The following is a 23,004-nucleotide window of genomic DNA, read 5'->3' as shown; positions in this document are numbered from 1 at the left end:
ACCTTAGGAACTTTACGGTAGTTTTTTCCTTCCAGTCTTCCTACCTAAAGCTGCAGGCACCAATTTTTAAATGCCATAAGCACAAATTACTTTGGTAACAGTAAAAAATTAAAAATATGAGAAAGGAGGTATTCATGGGTAAGACAAATGCATTACTATTAAAAGAAACCACTATATTTATGAAATGGATACAAAGGTAGTATGGTGATAGTTAAGAGCAAAGCAGACTCTGGATGTCTGCCACTTACTGCTAGTTGTGTGATTTGGGGCAAGTTACCTAACCTTTCCGTGTCTTAGTTTCCTGAAAATATGAGTTAATACATTATCACAATTATTAATTCTGGCACATAGCAAGGGCTTAATGGATCATAGCAGCGCTGCTGCTGGGCTGCTGCTGCACTGGGAAAACAGCACTGTACACAGAACTTTAATGTTGCAGTCTTGAATTTAAATGCCAACTTTAAACTTAAGTTTCATACCACAGCCATGGTAGTTAATCCTTTATGCTTACAATTTTCATATCTAAAACAGGAGTATGAATACCTACTTCTTTCAACATCTGTCATCTAGCCATGAACATCAACTGAGTACCTAGATACTAGTATGACTAAGACACATTTCAGCCCTAAAGGAGCTTACAGCTTAGTGAGTAAAACTCAAAAGTCTTGCTTTCCTTTCATGTGGACATTTCTTAAGGCTCCCTTTGCCTTAGGAGGTAAAGAAAGGGCTGCCAGGGTCAAGTATGTTTTTTAGTACCATGAGTACTATGATTTTTTTTTTAAAAGTGACACTAATCTTCTTAGCAACTGTTGGGCAAAAAATGTGGCCAGTTCTGACACTCTGTATTTTGCTATTTTAAGAAAAATACTATGAAGCAATTGGGTCACTAGTAAGTAAGCATTTGTGGATGATATGACAGTCTTAAGAGTGAGGGGACCAGTGGGGACCAGGCCCCCATCTCTGATCAGAAAAGAGCATAAAACATTTTAAAAAGATATTTCTATTCATAGGCTGGAACTGTGTAGTTTACAACGTGCCTCTTTTAGTGATCTTTTAAGACCTGAGTGTTCCTTTGAATTAACAGCTCTCAAGTCATTGTCCAAGAGGAGTCACTATCACTTGATCCTTTATAAACCATGTCCATTCCCTTTTAGAGTATCCTACCTTGGCACACATGGTGGGAGATTACAGCAAACAAGTTTTTTGTCAACCTGGACAACTTCATCCCAATAGTAAAGACCTTATTTTAAAGCTTCTTGATGTTAAGAGTGCTTATTTTGATCATCCCCATGTGAGTCGGCCACGGAAAAGGTGGGATAAGCTGTTCTCCTTTAATCTTTTAGTTAACTAAGGGGCTTTAGAATGTCTAAAATAATAATAATATCTGATAATCATTAGTATAAGATGAATAAAATAGACTACAAATTCAAAAGACAACCTGAATGTCCGTTCTTTATAAAGAAACAATGCATAACGTTTTCATGTGTCATTAGCAGTTGGTATTTAATAGCTATGACTTAAAATTGTATACTTAAAACCTAACAAATCAGCATATACTTGAAACAATATTTAGTATATTGAGACATTTAGTATCTTTAGAAAGTATATAATTACACCATTATTAAAAATTAAAATTCAGAATATTTTCCATTATATTTATATATCACTACAATATAAAATAATTATATATATTATTTAAAATCATACTGACGAAGATTTACTACAAATTCACTTGAATGGTGTCTACAGACATCACAAAAAATCTGACTTCTGTGTGTGTGTGTGTGAAAAAAAATCCTCTAAAAACCAATATAATTTAAAAAGAAAATTAAACCAGAGATAAATAGAATTATCCAGCAAAAAAGGAATAGTAATAACTATCCTATTTTAATGTTTCAGTTAGATAAATTATGTTTCAAAAATCTTTACATAAAAACTCTAATTCCATTACCCATAAATCATAAAATATAAAAACTGGTAGTATATTTTTTTTTTACCTAATCACATTTTAGACTCAATAAAAATCTACTTAAAGAAAATAAATTTGACAATTTATTCAAACATTGTTACATAAGAAGTTTTAAGAAACTGTAAATAATTCTTAATACTCTCATTTTGATTTTCTGACTTCTCAAGACTATTTTGTATTTCTTTCAAACACACTTCCTGATGTTGTGCTCTCTAAAGGAAAAAGGAAAAAAATACAAATAAGCAATAATGGCATTCATTTCAAAGGACCAGAGTCATAATATTAAATATATATATACAGTGACTAGATAATTCTTTTTAATTTTTTAAAAGAAAGAATACTCACATCTGATGTGCTCATTCTTAACTTAGAGCTCACTCTTCTTTAAAATTAATAATCAAAGGACACACATAGTTTATCTCCACTGATATTAATTTATAACACACATTCATTTAGCCCCAAATTATTACATATTTAACATGATTAACTTAATAAACAGGTTCTTTAAACTGTCATAATTTCTATGTCATTTAACATGATATATTTTCATATTTTTGCCATTTTCTGTCTAAAAGTTCAAATTTTATGCCAAAAGAATTAAATGTCTTTAAAACTTATAGAATTTTAGTTTTGATAATGTCAACATTTTATTTTTAGAATCCCTTAAAAAATAAAAAGAATTCTTCATATTACAGTTGTTTTTTGAGGAAAAAAATTTAAAACCCTGATACTTTTTAACTAAGGTGCATTTGAATTCCTGAGTAGGTAAGTTCACTGACAATGCTTTAGATAAATACAGGTTGCAAATATCATCTAGCTTCCAGTGAAAATATAGACACCTAGATAGATAAGAGAGAACTTCTACATCCTTCATATCAGATGTTCAATGATACCTGATACCTTCTGAAACTGAGCAATGCCCAGCTCAGGAAATGAGGTGGGAACAAAATAATGTGCTAGACGGGGCTCTACAAAGTCACAGGATGAATATAGTGAATCTTTATGGAACATCAGTTTTACTCAACAATTTCTAAAGACAAATAGTAACACACACTTATTTTGTAGGGTAGAATGTAAAATGTCAATGGATTTTAGGGTAAAACATAAGACTTCAAAGACATTTCAGGCTTCAGAAGGGGTGCCTTGGATTAAGGTGCTGAGGTCATCCTCAGATCTGTACACCTATCCTGTGCCACCCCATTAGGGTACTTGGACAGAAAATACAAAAAGGCCTGCAGGTAAGCAGGGCACTGTGGGAGATACCAGGGATATAGGCAATTATAAGACAGGCTCTCAGGGTGTTTACAATTCAAATGGGGCTGAAGCAGGCATATTAAGTAAATATTGCCCAGTGAACTGTCCCCTGGAAGGCACAAAATACACAAACTCATTTTTCAGCAATGTTTATGCTTAGAATTCTAGAATTTTACTAGTGCAAAAATTATCAGGCTTGGCCAGGCGTGGTGGCTAATGCCTGTAATCCCAGCACTTTGGGAGGCCAAGGAGAGCAAATCACGAGGTCCGGAGTTCAACACCAGCCTGGCCAACATGGTGAAACCCCATCTCAACTAAAAATACAAAACATAAGCTGGGCGTGGTGGCAGGTGCCTGCCTGTAATCTCAGCTACTCAGGAGGCTGAGGCAGGAGAATCTTTTGAACCCAGGAGGCAGAGGTTGCAGTGAACTGAGATTGTGCCACTGTACTCCAGCCCAGGCAACAGTGCGAGACATGGTCTCAAAAAAAGAAAAAAAAAATTATCAGGTTCAACAAAACATCAGATCTTAAATCTATTTATTTTAGCAGCTTTAGACAAGTACTAGGGACCTTATAGCAAAACCCACTTCATTTATTTTTTCAGAGGCTTCAATTACACAAAAAACAGCAGACATATTTTACAATATTAGAAACTCTAATGGTGAGTTTAAAAAATCTAGATATAAATGGAAGGTCTGTGTTAAATTAAAGGTGATGGACGTTTTGTTCTGATTAAGTTGTCATGAAAATTTGATGGCAATAAAATCAAATTGTGCATGCCAAAAATCACTTAACCTTTGAATCTTTTAGGTTTTCAACTTTTTAGACACTTGGGAATTAAACAGTAAATTTTATGGAGTCTCTGGATCCTGGAAAAAATACAGTATCTATTCTGTATGTCATTAATAGATAATTATTAGGTAGTTTAACCATGACTAATGCTAGCTATCAGAATATTCTATGCCAACTGACTATTTCATGAGTACTCAGGAAAAAAACAAGGTGAATTAAACACAGTCAATTTGGTATTTTCATTTCATGGCTGAGTGGACTAAAGCATCCATCTCATATATAGATCTAATAATACTGAATATTTAACACAAAATTGTAACTTTCTAAAATATTCATTATTCAAGACAAATGTAAAACTCACATAATAGTTTAAATTGTGTTTATCTTTAAAAAATGAAAAATTCATATCACGATGAAATGAAGATTATATCTATAATTTTCATTAAGTGTCTGTCATTGCAAAAGTAATATGTAGGAAAAGAGCCTGATGAGATTTGAGGGCAATCCAATACATGCCATTCAAGGAGGCAGAATAATACATTATTTGGCATAATATTTTTATTTTTTAAGTTTTACATTACTTTTTAAAATATTATCAGTAAAGCAATAGCCTCGATTCACTCACTTTGTACTTTAATCTACATGGTAAGAATGTTAAATGCTAATTTATTTTTTATGTAATATGTTAAACCATACTAATACTTACACTGTTCATTTTGCAAACAAGTTGATTTTGTTCTTCATTTTTCTTTCTAAGCTCATTTTCCAGATCTACTATTTTAATTTGTAAAGCCCTCTCTCTAGATGACATTTTCTCTATTTCTTCAGCAACCTGTAATTTTTATCAAGAGTAAAATAACTAAAGTGCTTTCATTAAAATATGATTTAAAGCCTTGACATAGTTATATTGTACCTCTTTTTTCTAAATAGATACTACTTGTATATTATATCCAAATTTAAGTTTTATCTCGAAGAAGCACATATAGTGTAAGTATATACTATACTTATCTTTGCAGGATGACATATCTGCAAAATTGGCTTGAGATGGAAGAGATGTATATATTTTCACTGCCCTATGACTTAGGAAGGTGTTTTCCCCAACAGTGTATTTTAAAAACAGACTGAGACCAATTACCATTTTTATAGCATTTATACTCACCAGGGTGTTAAGAGCAGTGATGGAACATAGAAATTTCTCACTAAATGCTCATTATACATTTGGATTAATAGAATTGGGAGTGGGAATTGGTATACACACTTCCTACAAACACACACAAACAAACACAGAGAGTGGTTCTTCATTCATTCACTTCCAAACTGGTCTGAATTTGAATTTTAATATTTATCTGACTACTTATTTTAGCATAAAGTCTAGCTTAGTTATGGTCATCCAAGCAATGTGGAAGGCTATTTGTAAGAATGCTGGGTTGGAGCCACAAGAATGAGAGTAGAGGCAGGGATTGGTCCAGAAACAAGGATTTAGTGGAAAAGACAGTCCTCTAAAACCTAATTCCTATCAACTCGGTTCTAAGTTATTATAAAGATTTCTTCTGCATATATTCCAAGTGCAATTATGCATCAGAGATGACAATGTGATCTGAAGCTTATGGGAGAAAGGGCACTTAGGACAAACATCGATGCCCTTGGCACCATCCCTCAGTGTGGACAATGTTAACAGCGCAGTAATTGCTCTCTCACATGGGCAGAAACTACAGATAGCCCCATATTCCACTACAGCAGGAGAGAAAGGGGAGGACAGACATACCTCTGGGACTCTAAACTCTTTGGGAAGGAATCTGAGAGAACACCTGGCATTTCCAAAATGCAATTGGGCTGAACCCTACCAGACTATGAGAGTTCTGAGAGCTAAGGCCAGGTCTTATTCAATCTTTGTATCTCAAGCACTAGCAGAGTGCCTGATACTGAAGTATTCATTGAATGCTAACCTAATGGCTGTAACTGAAATTTAATATTGTATGTATTTATTTATGCCACAATATTTGTCAAAAGGGACTTGAACTTTACAGCTCACTGAATCCTGATCAAAAATAAAATTTTCAATTATTTTCACATTCAATTTGGTAGTATATAAAAAAGGTATAGGAGGAGATTATGTCTTCAAAGTGTCTTCCATCTCTGCCCTTTCCCCAGCCACATTACCATTTATCTAGTGAAGTAACTCTAGCCCAGCAATATATCTGTTTTGCTTGAAAGGGAAGATAGTTAAAGAATAAAAATGTAGTTTCTTCCTTCACCCTATCATCAGGAAAAAAACAGTAACTATAGGTTTGGCAAGATGTTTAAAAAGATGACTCTTTGGTAAATGAATTTAAAAGTTTCTAAATAAAGGTCATGTATACCTTTTGTCTTCCTTCTTCTAAAGCAGCTTCCAGTTGTCTGGCCAATGCTGTATATTCTGCAGATTTCTCTTTAAACTTAAGATGGCTGTGCTTAAGACATTCTTCTTGGTTTGCCAGCTTCTTCTCAAGCTCTTTATTTTCTGCATCCATCTGTTCTAATTTTCTTTTCACAGAAAATATATATTTTAAAATTTTAGTGTGCAGATAAATATGCAGCACCAATGTTAAATAATTTAATACTTACTGTTGGAGGTTTTCACACTTCAGCTGAATAAGATAGTTTTCCTCTTCCAGAGAAAGCTTCATCAGAAGATTGTGATTTCCATCAACCTAAAAGGAAAAAAAAAAAAAAAAAAAAACCCTTTTCTTAGTCATTTTCTTCACAGTCAACTTCCAAAGAAATCCACATAATTTATCGTTAGAACCACCACAAGCAACAAGGTATAAATGTTACTACTCTTACACAGAAAGACACCAGGAACGTGTTATATTGTTAAAATGGAAGTTTTAAATTCCTGGTTAAATTTAAAGAAGCTATGTTGCCTGTGTTGGAAAATAATCAACTGAAAAAAATTCAGGATGATGGCAATTAAAACATTGTGAAGGCAATCAAAATATCTGAACCTTATTAAAGGACATTTATTAAGTTGAAATATGAAAAATTTTAAGCAGTATTATTTCCTATTGTTGGATACCTAGGGTTTCTCTTATGGTTTTCTGTTTCACCTAAAAATATTGATTAATAATTGAATATCTGTGAAGTTGAAACTGTAAGTAAAAAACATTTTTGATGGCAATTAAAACATTTGAATCTTATTAAAGAAGGACATTTTGTTAAGTTGAAACATGAAAATTTTAAGTGGTATTAATCTCCTATTGTTGTATACATAGGCTTTCTCTTACGGTTTTGTGTTTCACCTAAAAATACTGATTAATAATGGAATATCTGTGAAGTTGAAACTGCAAGTGAAAATATATTTTTGTGAAAAGCAAAATGAAATAAATCAACCAAAGTCACACTCACCCATGCAAAGACAGAATATTTTTTTCACTGCTTCAAAATCTGTTTTAAATAATGTAAGAAGCTTTGATTTAAGAGAAAAAAATTCTCATAATTTCAATTAGTAATTTAGGCTAATCTATGCCATTTGATGTTTTCCTAGAAAAATCTCTTCTCAGGAATTTAAACTCTAAAATTTTGTCTGCATATTTTTATCTTTTTGTAGCTTTTAAGTTTAGGGGTGCAAATGCAGGTTTGTTACATAGGTCAACTTGTGTCATGGGGGTTTGCTGTACAGATTATTTCATCACCCAGGTATTAAGCCTAGTACCCATTCCTTATTTTTCCTGATCTTCTACCTCCTCCCACTCTCCACCCTCTGAAAGGCCCCACTGTGTGTTGTTCCTCTCTATGTGTCCGTGCATTCTCATCATTTGGCTCCCACTTATTAAGTGAGAAAATGCAGTAATTGGCTTTCTGCAAAATTAAAATCCAGATTATATTTGGAAGATAGACAAGGAATGCTTCCTAAAACTGTCTTGAAAGTAAAAGAAAAAAGACTTGTCACCATCCTTGAACTGCTTCTTTAAAAAAATTTCATTAATTAAAAAAATACTGAGTGCTTACTATGTGCTAGGCATTGAAGTAGGAGATGGCTACATGATCCCTATTCTGATGGCATAAAAAGTATAATAGAAAAAAAAAAAAAACGGACTGGAAAAAAATCCCCAAAAACTTAACATACAATTCTAGTTAAATTCTAATTTTTGTAATGTAAATTTCAATAATTTACCTTATCCTGACATCAAGGAACATATATGTAAGCATAAATTTTCTCCTTTCATTCTATTACCATGTCTTCAAATGTCTATAGATTTGCATAAATAAAACAGAAATTTTAATTACCAATTTTTCGCCATAAAATACTTAAAGAATAGTTTGCAAAATAATATTATAGTATCTGCATGAAGTTGACGCTTTACCAAGTAGATGGGAATTTAAAAATCAAGCCCTGACATGAGTGCCCTCAACTGGTGAAATCATTCCAAAACATTCTTTTAGCAAAACTCAGGACTGTTGGACACCTGGCCCTGAAGCTCCCTAATGGTGTGTTCCTGGTCTGCACATTTCCCCTTGCAGCACTGCAGACTCTCCTGACACTCGTGAAGCCTCCGTTTGGCCGCCATCAAGGAATCGCCGACATGCTCTAACTCCTTCAGATGAGACTCCATCTGGCCTCTCATCTGAGTTGTGGCAGTAGAGAAATAAGTGCAAAATCACATTCAGCATTAATATTTTTTATTACCTTAATACCAGATATGCTCGTAACGTAAGTATTCTAGGTATAATGGTTTTAAATAAGAAGACAATTGAATAAATACTAATTTAAATTCTGTTAAATAAAAATGTATAACTAAAAAATGGGGTAGACTATAGTTTTCAAAAAGTTTCTTGAGCACAGAAATAGGGTAAATTAGCTGGCAGGGTGGATGTTTAACCAATTTTTAGAAGCAAACTTTTTAAATCCTGACATTATATTCAAGCATAGATTATCACTAATAATCATTGCTAATAGAGCTGTAGTTGTCAACTGTCCAGCTCTCAGTTCTAAAGGAATTGTCACTTTTTGTCATTTGATCTTATAACTCAGATACTTACGTAAATTAGAGTAGCTTGCTTCACTCATCTTAGCCAAAACTGGTGGGGTTTACTGTTTATAATTTTAAAACAGCTACTATCATCAGTTCTCATTTGACTTTAATTTGGCCATTAATGTTACTATCAACAAATATCTCTAATTTCATCAACATTCATCTGTTTTGGCTACTGCAGTTACTCACTGCAGCACTGTTGTGGAGATATGAAAAGCAGCAACCTTAAGAAATGTTTGCACTGCTGATAACAAAAAATAGCCAGATTCTTTCCCTGAGATTGGAACACCAAATAGTTTCTGTATAGTATGTGGCAATCTTGATTATAAAAGATAAAACCAGAACAAAGGATCTCTCAGTGTCTCTAAAACATCTTAGTGGCCATGAGAAAACCAGGAGACTTAAAAGAGTGAAATAAGAAAAATAAAAATTCCATTAAAAAATAGTTTTCTTGTTAAATACCAGTAAGAAAACATCGTGACCTCACAGTATCTGAAAAAGACAGGCTCCAGCCATTTCTGCCATTTGAACAGGTTTGTAAAATATGCTTTTATTTACAGTGCTGCCTAGCAGAAGAGGAGACATTTGCATTGGTATGTATCATGAGAAAAAGAGACCAAAAGACATGAAGTGGTTTCTTCTCTGGCCTACTAAAAATAGGTGACAAGTAATTCCATGAAAGCAGTAAGTTGTGCATTCATTGGGCTATCTTTATCTCTGTTTAACTGGAGGATGCTTGCTCTGGCTGACTTCTTCTTCACATTGCTACCTCACTTTGACTTCTCAATCCTAAGACAGAGGAGCGACCCAAAGAGAGTGACCTTACTAGATTCAGTTGGAACTGACCACTAACATCCCATGACCTCTGCTGCTAGGAATCAGCATCCTACAACTTTCACTGCTTCCTTATGAAAACAACACAAAAAACCAAACAGGGATGCGGTTTCATTTAAAAACTTTAAAATATTCACAAAAACATCATAACTTGCCAACACTGGCCTTCCCTTCATTCTGTTGCAATAGAGCAAATGAAAGGAAATGACAGTTTTTTAAAAGATATTATTTTTCTTCAAAAATGCATTTAGCAGATAATATTGGCTTTGCTTTTTTAGACATAAAAGATTTAGAACCAGAAAAAAGGGGTGAGATTAAAAATGTTATGTACTTAGGTTTGTATACCATTGATAGATAATCATTTTTTGAGCTATTTAAAGTCTGCTGTTGCATCAGAAAAATTAAACATTTATGCTATTTTCCAAATATTAAGAAAAAAGTGAAAAAACATTCACATGAACGAACAACATTTCCAGCCTGGAAGAAACATTATTTCCTTGGAAAATGAACTCCTACAGAGGTTGAGACGAGCTCTTACCTAAGTATGAACTAGAGAAAAATGACCAAAATGAATAAATTTGCATAATATTCATAAAGTAAAAAGCACATAAATATTACTTTATTTGAAATTGCAAACGTACCTTCTCTACATTTTTATTTTTGGTTTTTGTTATTTGGTTATTTTTACGTAGCAAATTTTCACATCTGTTTTTTACTATTTCAGCTGTTTCTTGCAACTTTTGTACCTGAAAATAAAGTATATTGTTAGAGAAGCATGTATTACGTTTAGAATCATGAAAAAAATCTAAAATTTAAAATTTCATTTTAAACAAGTCAATATTTTCCTATCAATATCGTTGATTGGTTTATCTAATGTTATTCCTTCTTTAAATATGGAATCACTCAGTGCTCTAACCCACAATGTTTATCTGATTTACCTGTCTTCTCTCATCAATATTTCTAGACTCTTTACTTAAGCTTTGAAGATTACAAAGATCTTCATTTGCAGATCAATGTCACTTCAAAGAATCAGTCTCTGGTCCAAACTAGCTTCCATTTAAGCTGTTTTTTCCACCAAATCAAATCTGCTAAAAAAATATTATAGGCCCTGCACTCAGAATATGGCAACTCAACCACAGTATTCCTGCTGGGGGATTAAACCCAAATAACCAGCTGGAAGACCCTGATGAATAACAGGTTCCAACAGTCCACCACAACCTCCATTCCTACCTCAGACCTGGATGGCTGAATATTCTAATTGGATGTCTTAATTCTAGATGCAGCCTCTTCCTACTTCCTACTTGCCTACACTTTGTTCCCCTTAAGCTTTCATCCTTAGTTCATTTTTTTTTTTTTTTTGGAGATGGAATCTTGCTCTGTCGCCCAGGCTGGGAGCACCGTGGTGCAATCTTGGCTCACTGCAACCTCGCAACCTCCACAATTCTCCTGCCTCAGCTTCCTGAGTAGCTGGGACTACAAGCACATGCCACCAAATGTGGCTAATTTTTGTATTTTTAGTAGAGACAGAGATTTACCATGTTGGCCAGGCTGGTCTCAAACTCCTGACATCAACTGATCTGCTCACCTCGGCCTCCCTAAGCGTTGGGATTACAGGTGTGAGTCACTACACCCAGCCAGTTCATTATTCCTTAATTCAAACTCTTTCTTAGTGACCAGTGTGTTACCCATTATGGAAGGACCTGCATAAGTTCCATCTTTCTCATGAAGTTTTTTCTTGAATACTACATTTCCAAAAAATAAAGGTTTTCTATAAATTACCACTGAACACATGCTGTATTTCATATATATTGTCATATGTCCTTTTCTTGGTCTTTCATGTGAATAAATCTGAATTATACTTTATTTATTAAGGAGGCATAATGAACTTTAATGACCCTAGAAGGGAGTCGTTAATCTAAATCAATACTATTAAATATACAAGTTGACAAAAAAAAAAAAAAAAACAAGATTAATAAGAATACATTAAGGGTCACATTATACCTATGTAATTAATTTTAAATCTACTTTTAGGAATATCCAGTATATCCATATGCAGTGTTTTAATCAGGAAACATTAGAATCATCTATTTATAAAGATATCTGGGACCTTAAGAAATATTTGAGACATTTTATAACCCACAATAATAGCCCCACCTCTCTTCAGTTCTGTTTGTTTAGAATGCAAACAAATAGTGTTTTAAATTGTCTACCAATTGTAGTAAACACCATAATAAATGCAGTAGTCACCTGAGTTTTATACATTTCAATAAGGGTTTTCTGGTTTTTTTCTACTTCTTGCAATTCTAGTAGTTCATTTTCAACAGAAACAACTTCATCCTTCAAAGAAGCAAGTGTAGTCTAGCAAAAAAGATATAAATAGATTTTATAAGTCATTAGAATACACTTATACTCCAGTGCTAAGGAATTATTATAAAAACATAACTCATGTATTAACAAAGTTAATAAAATATTTTTGATTTCATGTAATTACCATCTAAAATTTAGAAATTTCAAAGAGTTAATAACTAATACTTATGAACAACCTTATTAAGATTTACACCGGACACATGATTTTTAAAACTTTTAAAGTTTACTGACAAAAAAAAAAAAAAACTTGGAAAAGTAGACCATGTTCCTAGATATGAAATATAAATACTGTTGACATTATCAGTTTTTTCCAAATTAATTTAAAACCACAATTTCAAACAAAAGTATAACAAATGAGGAAGAAGAATATGACAAAACTAATTTAAAACTAATATAGAAGACTAGGAAAGAGTGACACCATTTTGAAAGGAATACTAAGTGAAGAATCTCAGTACTTAGTAGATATTAAAATGTATAAAAAATTAAAATTAAGATACTAACATTTGAATATAGAGGTTAATAAAAAATAAAAATACACAAAAATTATACTTAGTACATGATAAAGGTTATATTTTTAAATCAGTGGAGGAAACATGGACCACTAAATAAATGGCAATAAGACAACTGTTTATTAGAAAAAAACAGGTTAACTACCTGCCTCAACCCAACACTAAAGAAGCATCAAATGAATCAACTAAAAACTTTTAAAAATTTTCAGACAATTTGGTAAAACTTTATTCCTTTTCAGAATAGCAAAAATCCTAAAGAGCATAAAATTAAAGGAAGATATAGAGAAATTAAAAGTCTGAGATTTTATCTTCCTTGCAAGCTTACTAGTTAGCCTACTGCAGTTTCATGGATGCTAGCAGAAGGAACAAGATTCCTGGATCAGATGCAGGGGACTTAGTACCCACAGCAATAGGAGTAGTAAGACTGTCAGCAATGGTATCAGTTTCCTGAGCCTCAATTTCCACAGAGCAACCCAAAGAGGCCAGGTGGCAACTGCATGTGCAGTCAAATGCATTACAGAAGAAGAAACCTGAGTTTAGGAAACCCAAATTTCTTACAGCAGGCAGTCAGCATGTCTACCCATGCTCCTAAGGGAGACATAGTTATCATATTCCAAGGATATCTACTATAAAAGCATCCTTGAAAAGACAGTCTACATGGACAATGTCTCTGCTTACAAGATGTGCACAACTGTGAGAGCACTCTCGAAAGAAGCCAATTTTAAAAATGTGAGTGTATCTCTCTCCAAAGTTTCATAGCTTTCCAATACAAACAAAATATGAACAAAATATTGGCAAATGACAAATTGGATGTCTTGTCAAATGACATTTGTCATTAGAAAAATAAAACAATTAGATTAATATGCTTAATATATAGTTATTATATATTAATTAGGACAAAAGACAAATATAAAAGATAATAAGTAGGTAATTCAAAAAAGCATAAATGTGAATGATCGATGAATACATGAGCCAATACGTTCACTAGTTATTTTTTAAAATGTTGTAGGCACTGAAGTTTCTATTAGTGAACAAACCAGACAAAATGCCCTTCCTTTACAAAGTTTACATACTGGAGGGGCGGGCAGACAGACAAAAAACAAGAATAAGCAGTAAAATATATCAAACGCAAAAGCAGCTAGGAATGACGTGAGGGAAGGCCTCCTGAGAAAGAGACTTTTGAGTAAAACTGACAGAAGTGTGTCTGTTTAAGGGAAAAATATTCCCTTAAGGGAAAAAGGCAACAGTGGGAGGAAGCCTAGCAAGTTAGGGGAAAACAAGAGAGCCAGTGGAGTAGAAATAAGAGAAAAAAGGGGAAGAATGGAAGGAGATGAGAGAAGAAGAATAAGAGAGGTAATAGAAAACTAGATGCTATAATGCCTTGTAGGTATTTATTAACCAAGATATCTCTGAGCGGGGCGAGGTTGCGCAGAGGAGTGGCATGGTCTGATTACATTTTTGTAAAAACAGCTCCACTGCTATACCGAATGCTGCCTGCAGGGGCCAGGGCCAAAGCAAGGAGAATGGTGAAGAGGTTACAATAACAATGAGAGATGATGGAGGCTTGAATTAGGGTAACAACAGTGGTGCTGGTGAGAAGTGGTCAAATTCTTAATATACTTGAGGTAGATTTGATGACAGACTGGAAGCAATGTATGAAAGAAATGATGATTTTCCATTAACCGGGATGAGAAAAACTGTAGAATTAACTATTTTGAGAAACATCAAAAGCTCCATTTTGGACCTGACAACTTTGAGACACCTATTAAATTTCAAAATGGAGATGTCAAGCAGGCAGCAGAATATATGTCTGGAATTCAGGGGTAAGGTTAGATTAGAGATATAAATTTGAGAGCCTGGAGCACACAGATGGTATGTAAAGCCACAAGACTAAATGAGATTACTTATAAAATTTGGAGAGACTTGTTTTAAAATTAGTACTTTTAATTACCTAGTACTGGAACATGTATAGGGACTACTTTACTTATGGTATACACATTTATGATGGGCAATTTGGAAATACAGAACAATATTAAAAATGAGTCTGTCTTTTGACCTGTATCATACAAGTAAATATATCCTAAGAAAACAGATAAGCAAAAAAGACTCAAAAAACATTTTATTTACAATAGTAAAAAACTGGAAGTAGCATATATACTACTTTTAATTAATATGTATATTAATATATACATATATTAATAAAATCAAAAATTATATATACTAAAATATTAACTTCAGTTATCTTTCAGTTATGAGATTACAGATGACTTAATTTTTTGTGTGTTTTTCTGTTTTTTCTAACTTTCTATAAGAAACAAATACAACTTTTTAACCTTCCAAATAAACTTTCTGTTGTGTCTAATACAGGAGATTGCTGGGCCTTGGAAGCAGTATTCACAGTTTATTTTTCATTTGCAACTTTAAAATCCAAAACTATTCTAAAGTAATTAAAAGTAATAAAACACAAACATCTAGGCTGCAAAAAAAAATGCATTTACACTGCAAAAAACATATGCCAAACATATTTAAATGTTTTCCTTAAAAATCCAGAAAAGAATGCATTAAAAATACATTTCTTAATTATTAATAGGATATGCTAAAATACAAACTTTAACTCAATGACTTCTGTAGTCTATATAATTCCTTCATCATTTTATCAAAAACTAGTTTATAATTAATATCTTTCTAATTCTTTCTCTCTGAAGGATTTCAATAAGAAAATAAACATTAAAAATGGCTTCTTCTTTCCAAATAGAGCAATTTAAGCATTCATTTAATAAATACTCATTTATAGTTAAGTATATGTCACACCATCCCTGGGCAACCTGTGTGTACATAAAGATAGGAGTTTACAAGGAGAGATTCACTGAGAAGAATTTGGAGGGAATTTGGGAGGAAGAATTTGGGAGGAAGTAGCATTAGAGCTAAATTTTAATGGAAAGGTAGGATTTAGATACTGAGAAAAATAGCATTCTAAAGTATAAGAATAGGAAAACTATAGGAGTAGAGGCAGAAAATATGAAACAATTGCAGAAAATCAGTATTCATATTTGTCTAGAGCTTTGAATAACTAGAAGACTACATTCCCTAGTCTCCCTTGACCTAAGTGGGGGTCATGTGCCTAAATAAGTAAAAGAGTCAAGTCATATGGGAATTTGGGGAAGGTTCCTTAAAGGCGAGGAAATTATTTTTTAAAGGAAGGTAATGTATTTTTGTTTTCCTCCATCCTGTTGCTTGAAACTTGACTACAATGATTGAAGCTCCAGCATCTATTCTACATCATGAGAATGAGGGTCATGACCTAGGGATGGCAGAACAGAAAGCTAAAAAGCTAAAGAGCCACATCAGCTTTGAAGTGCCAACTCTGGACTTTTTCTGCATAATAACTATCTCTATCTTACTTAAGCCACTTAATTTGGGTTTTCTGTTATGTACAGTGAAGCTGAATCTTAACTAATATAAGACTTGCTGAAATATTTAAAATACTTCCCTAGAGTGCTAGGGTATTTTGTTTTCTGGAATTTTCCAATACATTTTCTGGCAAACTTTATATAACTTAAAATGTGAGACAAATCAAATTTCTAACTATAAAATGTGAACAAGATTGCGTCTAGTATTCTTTTCCTGTTTCTTCCAAATTCTAATTCTGGCTTTGCCACTAAACTAGTTGTATGATCTTGTGCAAGTTATTTAATCTCTCTGAGCTTCAATGTATTCATCTATAATTAAGAAAAATATCTTTATTATAGTATTACATGAGAATTAGAAATTAAAAAAATGTAAAGCACTTATCAAGTGCCTCCTACATTAATGGTAATTGACAAATAGTAACCATTATGGTTGCTACTCTCCAGAGTCATTTATTAAATGACTAATATATTCCAGGCACAGTACTAGGCACTAGAAGTAATGGGAGGATAAAACAATCCCTGGCCCTGGTATGTGGAGGATGGAGGGAAGAACAGCCCTCAGAGGGAGACAAATTATACAAACAAGTAAGTATAATGATGTTCTACCCACAAAATTAATATAGAGAGAATAAAGCACAGTAGAAAATGGGGAAAGGTTAGTAATGTGCCCTATCCGAGAGAATGTCCTAGGTTTAAAGAGTCTTCTTCTGGAGAACTAACCACATTTTAAAATCTCCCTTCATTCCCAAGACCAAACTAATATAAAGAAATAAGATGTTTATAAATCAACTTAATAAAAATAACAGACCAGGGGTCATCAAAGGACAAAATATTTTTAATGCTTCTGGAGAACTGATGACTAACTAATGAATCAGGAGGGTCTTTAGCTAAGGAGGAAGTTCATCCACCTGCTGAATCTAGAGAGGCAAAGGGTTAAGGGCAAGAGTGAGACTTAGATTTGAAAAGGATTAATTCAAAGCTGATGAATAGAACAGCTGACTACCACTACCCTCTACCCCCTACTCACACACTCAAGGCAGGACACCTGGAACTAGCAGTTTACTTCCTAACAAATAAAAATAAGAAAAGTCCTTCTCTAAAGAACTTGAATTAACTGTTTGGGAAGAACAGAGGGATGGTGTTGGTGACCCAGAACAAAGACGGGTCATTTGTATTTTGGCATTTTTTTAGGGGCTACCAGTAAACTGCTAGTTTCCCCATAGTTGAGAAAAGTGAAGTGAAACCAGTCAAGTGACAAGAACAATCCACACATCCATTTAGTTTTCTCTTGTTTTGCTAGTCTTTTTATTGTCTCATTTATAAATTCTTAAATGTCAGAGTGGCTTGCATCTGTAATCCCAGTACTTTGGAGGCCAAGGTGGGAGTATCACTTGAGCCCAGGAGTTCAAAAGGCCAGGAGCCTTGGCAGCATAGTGAGACCCCACCTCCACAAATGCACACAAATTAGCCAAGTGGTGGCATGTGCTGTGGTCCCAGCTACTTGGGAGGCTGAGGTGGGAGATCACTTAAGCCTGGGAGATCGAAGCTGCAGTGAGTTCTGATGGCACCACTGCACTCCAGCATTGGCAAAAGACCAAGACTCTGTCTCAAAAAGAAAAAAAAAAAAGTGCCAGGAGGAAACAAATAAATTGAAACACTGAAAAGAAAAGAGAAAAAAGAGAAATCCTTATAGGTATTTTTAAATACTTGACAATAGGAACACTTGGGGAATACTTTTTTAAATTCTTGGAAATTAAACTTTTAAAAGATGGATTAGAAGATAATGACTAAAGAAGTCTGCCCCTAAAATTGAACAAAAGCCAGAAATTGAAGACAGAGTATCCATTTATGAGGTCCAACAAATCAACAATACATTCGGTAGTACACCCAGACAGAAAGACTGGAGAAAATGGAAAGGGGCAGGAGAGAGCATTACCAAAGAAATAATATAAAAGAATTTCTCAGAGGTAAAGTAACTGAGTCTTTGGATTTACAAGGTCTACAAAGTACTTAGCACAAGGAACTGGAAGACACAACTAGATGCGTGTGAAGTTTCAAAACGTCAAGGATATGGGAAATCTCTTGAAAATTTCAAGAAAAATAAAAAATGTCTCTACAGAGGAATAAGTATCAGACTGGTGGCAGATTTTCTCTACCAGCAACTCTGACTTATAGAACACCGTGGAGCAAAGCCTTCAAAGTTCTCTGTAAAAAATTACTTTCAATCTAGGATGCTATACCCAGCTGAAACCATTAATCAAAATGAGGACAGAATAAAGGCATTTTTAGACATGTAAGACCATTTAATGTTTACTTCTCACTTTCTTTTTCTTAAGGGAATACTATTTGCAGATATATTCCAGTAAAAAGAAGAAGAAGAAACAGGATGTGGGATCAAGGAAACAGTGGAACCAGGATAGCAATCAAGAAAATTCCAGCATGGCATCTGGGCAGCAGGCCTAGAGACCAACTCATTCAGATGAAACAAGAAGACAGAAGGTCCCAAGCAGAAGAAATCTGGGGAAAATGGGTTCTTCAGAGAATAGAGATAGGATGAAGAATTTCAAGAAGAAGAAGAAAAAAAAAAAAAAAACAAGACTATGATAAGGGCAAAGAGTACAACAAGCAGGGTTTTTGGAAACTCCAGGAAAAATTTAAAAGTTGTAAAATTTAAAAAAATTATAAACATATTACTTGACTGTGTAGTGAAAGAACAACTATAAAAGTCATTGTTATTAATATTTAGAATCAGTCTATGAAAAGAGCACTTTGGGTTACAGAACAACTTATCAATTTAACCATACTGGCAATGTAAAAGGAAATTGCAAAGTGAACATGGGGAGAACAGGTAATTGAAAAATATACTTATTTTCCAAATAAAAGGTGAAGATATATAATCTGTCCTATGTTTCACTTTTCTGTCAAGTGAAGCTCATCTTACAGTATTGGTAAGCAGGGGAATGATGTATAGCAAAGAACTAACTTTTGTTCAGATGTAATTTTTTCTAGTTTGTTAATTAATTGTCTGAACCACGTAAAAAACATCAGCTGAATACAAAGTGCACAAACACAGCTGAACACAGCAAGCCACAGAGATACACAGCACTCTACATAAAGCCCATATACTCCATGTTCCTCCTCCTCTTTCTTCTCTTTGGTCATGAGCCCTATCTTGGAAGTGCTTATTGTATATTGCCCTTATGTTCATATCTTATATCCATAAAAAACTCTTTTAGCTTCCTATATCAAGCTACCTTCACTTATTTTTTAAAAAGGATAAAGTTATATGTTTGTTGTAGTATTTTTTAGGAATTTAACATGTCTTTTTAGTTGTATTAGTATTTATATTATCATTTATGTTAGCGCTCTACTAATTAGAAAGTCAATATAATTGACCAAATTTGATAAATCAAGGTATAGTAGCATAAATATATAATTTAGAGATATGCAGATAACCATCAGAAGAAGAAAAATAGAAATTGTTTAGAAATTCTTTTTTACCTGCCAAATTAGCAGACACTATAAGTAAAAAAATACATTTCATTTCCCATGCTGATGGGGTATAGAGAACTAATGGCAATAAAATACGTTTTTAGAAGAAATGTAGCAAAGCATATCAAGAACATTCAAAATGTTCATATTCTTTGAATCAATAATTCTACATGGGAATATGAGCTAAAGACAATACAACAAAAAGTTTATGTACAAAAAAATTCATTGGATCATTATTATTATTAAATGTTAAAAACGTTGGGAATAACCTGAATGACTAACAAATAGGGAATCTCCTAACACTTCTACATGGAATATATATTACAGAGTAATTAAAAAAGATGCCTATAAAGAGTTTATATGTTATATACATATCACATCTGTTTCCATTTTAAAGTGAACAAGGCAAGACATTATTTTAATGACAACTATGAAAAAAACAGAAGTATTACAAAATACCGTTATCTCCAAGAACTATGGGATCAGTGATCATTTTGTTCTTTTCTTTCTATATTTCTACAGTTTCCAATTTTACTGTAATGAGTATATATTTGTCACTCAAAAGATAACACTGAATAAACTGTTGGAAGTTGGAGGAACTATGTTCACTGAATAACTGAACTTTTATTAAGAAAACACAAGAAGTTCATATTTCTTGAAGGACTATAAAGGACTTACAAAATTTCTTGAAGGAAAAAGTTCTAATTCAGAATAATGTCACCGCTAAAAAAAAAGGTATTAAGGTAAATTGCAATTTGGATTTTTTAAAGTCTTTGCTAACAAAAAGTAGCCAAAATAATTGTATTACTAAATACATTAAAGGTGAGAAAAGAAGACCTTGCTACTTTCTATGATGTATATGACTTAGATTACTATTTCCTCCACTAACTCCTGAATGAACACAGCCAACAGGACTGGCAATTTCAAGTCCTCCACTTCAAACTAGTAAGAGTCTTTCCACTTGGAACAAAACAGGCTTGAGATTTGTGAGCCTAGCCTTGTCCCATTGGTCTAAAGGAGATTAAAACTCAACATCAAGATGAGGAAAGTTATCAACTTTATAAACCTACAACGGGAAAGAATCTTTTTGGCTTGGGCAATCTGTTGTCTTCTGCAATATATAATAAACAACCTTTAATTACTATACATTGTACTGCTTAACACTATGTATCTCCCGCAAAGACAGATCAGTGTGTAGACTATAGATTGGCTCCTGGGAAAATATGCTAAGACCTACAATGGAGAAAATTCTTTTTCCAGCACATGACATTTTAGACATATAGCGAAATAAGGGTTTAGAAAGAGTAAAATATATTTGGATGTATCCCCAGTTTCCTTCAGAAAAGCAATCTTTTAAAAAAGCATTTAACCGCACCTGGAAAAAAAATAAAAAAGCAATTCAGAACCTTAAAGCCTGGAATGCTATCATTTTATTAAAATAATTTCCTTTGGTGATGATTTTTAAATTATGTATATTTTTTCTCATAAACAAACTCATTTTTAAAAAGCCACTGCAGTTTTTATATGATGTCTACATAATTCTAAACAGCCAGTAATTATGTTTCCAAGAAACCAGTGCATTTCTAATGCAAAACAAACAAACAAAAACAAACCTTAACTCAGAAAAAAAAAAAAAGCCTTAGATCTTCACTTCTAACATTAAATATTTTTTCTCTCAAGGATCATGAAACATATCTGCAACATCTTTTAGGAATTTAACATGTATTAAGAACATCTTAATACACAGAATAAATGTATTATTTAGTTAATTCTAAATACAGTGATAGAATTAAACTGTTAGGAATACAACAAAACAATGTTAGATGCTTATTTTACAAGTTACTCTAAAATGTACTCTAGCTACTAATACATTATTTATCCTGTGCACACAAACTTTATTTCATGGTTTAAAAAGATTCTTTTCTGTCTTCTATTTTCTGTCCTCTAAAAATATTGTTATGGAAGTGAAAATCATGCCATCATCTTTCAAGTTCCATCTGGTCCTTATATGTATCTCTGGTTGACTGTAAACTCAAATATCTTTTTTTCCCCACAAAGAAAAGCTTCTCCCCTGTCTCTCTTCTGGTACCTATGGAAAGCAATTACCAGTCGGATTTGAGTAAGCTGGAAAATTCTTTCTGGTTATAAAGCAGCCAAGAACATACTTTCTGGTTTCAAACAGACCAGGCCTGAGGCTATATCCTATCGTAACCATGACACTCAGAAATAATCTTATGTACTAAAGTTAATGTAATTTGGATGATTCATTTAACTGCTAAAATTGGATAGTAAATCATTTATTTTAAAAGTTGAGGCAAAGAGTCAACTTCATAAATCTTATTTAGTACTGCTGAAAATACATCCTGACAAGCATAAAAGACAAGAGCACTGTACTAAACATACTCTTTCTTCAAGCTACTTCTATTAAGTAGACTATGGTCATTACATAACATATGCTTGCACAAACATACATACACAGTACCTTTAATTTTGTATTCTGAAGATTCAGAGTTTCATTTTCATATTCAATTGAGTGAATTTTTCTAAGAATTTCTTCACATGAATTTTTTCCATGGTCTTCCATTTTCTTCAAATCTTCCAAAAGATTAATGATTTGCCTTTATAAAATAAATGAATATTTTACAAAAGTCATAAAAATTTTTACTCAAACAATATATTTTAAGTGTGTTTCTGAAATCACTTTGGTAGGGTGTATTGTTTCCAATAGGGAATATACAAAAAATAAACAGAATTCATAGAACAGCAAAAATAGGAAGTTGTAATCTAAAAGGGTACAACCAAAGCAAATCATTAGAAACAATTACCCACTGATGATTCTGAGGAAAAATTATACAACATGCTCTTTGCTGTTCAATAAAACTTCTAAGCTATTATCCACAAGTATGCACATCTCTCTCTTCCTCTCATACACATGCACAAATTTACACACAATTTTAGGGACAGGTTAAAGAAAAGAATCAAGGCAGTAACAGCCAATCTTTAGACATGAATTACATATGGTAGTTTTCAATGACAAAACTGAAGAGAAGACACAGAAAACACTTAAAATCAAATATTCAGGGTTCATTATTGTGTTATCAGTAATACATTTCAAATAATAAAATACATGCATTTTTACTTTGCATTTTCTTTGTTATGCATTTAAGTCACTTGAATTAAGGAACAATAATTTTTAGGATTTTCAAAACAGTTATAAATTTTTAAATATATTTTTACACATTTTTGTTTAAAAGAGAACATCAGCTCCATTTAAGACAAATATTAACATTTACTACAAATAATAGATGGCATACTGAAATAATGAATGATAATCTACAAGTTTAAAATTTCAAAATGTGAACAC

General features: G+C 32.9%; 1 protein-coding gene across 9 annotated transcripts in view; it reads right to left on the bottom strand.

The window, feature by feature from the left end:
* Window positions 1–1,432: 1,432 nt before the first annotated feature.
* Window positions 1,433–23,004, bottom strand: part of ODF2L (outer dense fiber of sperm tails 2 like) — a 52,408-nt gene continuing 30,836 nt past the window's right edge. For 6 of the 9 annotated variants that reach the window (XM_032296368.1, XM_032296370.1, XM_032296375.1 and 3 more), the window contains 9 exons: window positions 22,123–22,258; window positions 20,878–21,015; window positions 12,110–12,220; window positions 10,504–10,608; window positions 8,462–8,620; window positions 6,621–6,706; window positions 6,377–6,539; window positions 4,723–4,848; window positions 1,440–2,181 (listed from right to left, as the gene is read on the bottom strand). In XM_032296368.1, the coding sequence (XP_032152259.1) occupies window positions 2,053–2,181; window positions 4,723–4,848; window positions 6,377–6,539; window positions 6,621–6,706; window positions 8,462–8,620; window positions 10,504–10,608; window positions 12,110–12,220; window positions 20,878–21,015; window positions 22,123–22,258 (1,153 nt within the window). In that variant the 3' untranslated portion in view covers window positions 1,440–2,052. Of the gene's footprint in view, window positions 2,182–4,722; window positions 4,849–6,376; window positions 6,540–6,620; window positions 6,707–8,461; window positions 8,621–10,503; window positions 10,609–12,109; window positions 12,221–20,877; window positions 21,016–22,122; window positions 22,259–23,004 lie in introns of all 9 variants that reach the window. The other 3 variants (XM_032296372.1, XM_032296371.1, XM_032296373.1) reach the window with 3 other exon arrangements.

The sequence above is a fragment of the Sapajus apella genome, unplaced genomic scaffold (assembly GCF_009761245.1).
Source record: "Sapajus apella isolate SASKATOON/1434 unplaced genomic scaffold, GSC_monkey_1.0 scaffold36, whole genome shotgun sequence".
NCBI classification, from domain to species: domain Eukaryota; kingdom Metazoa; phylum Chordata; class Mammalia; order Primates; family Cebidae; genus Sapajus; species Sapajus apella.
This window is presented reverse-complemented; position numbering and strand designations above follow the sequence as displayed.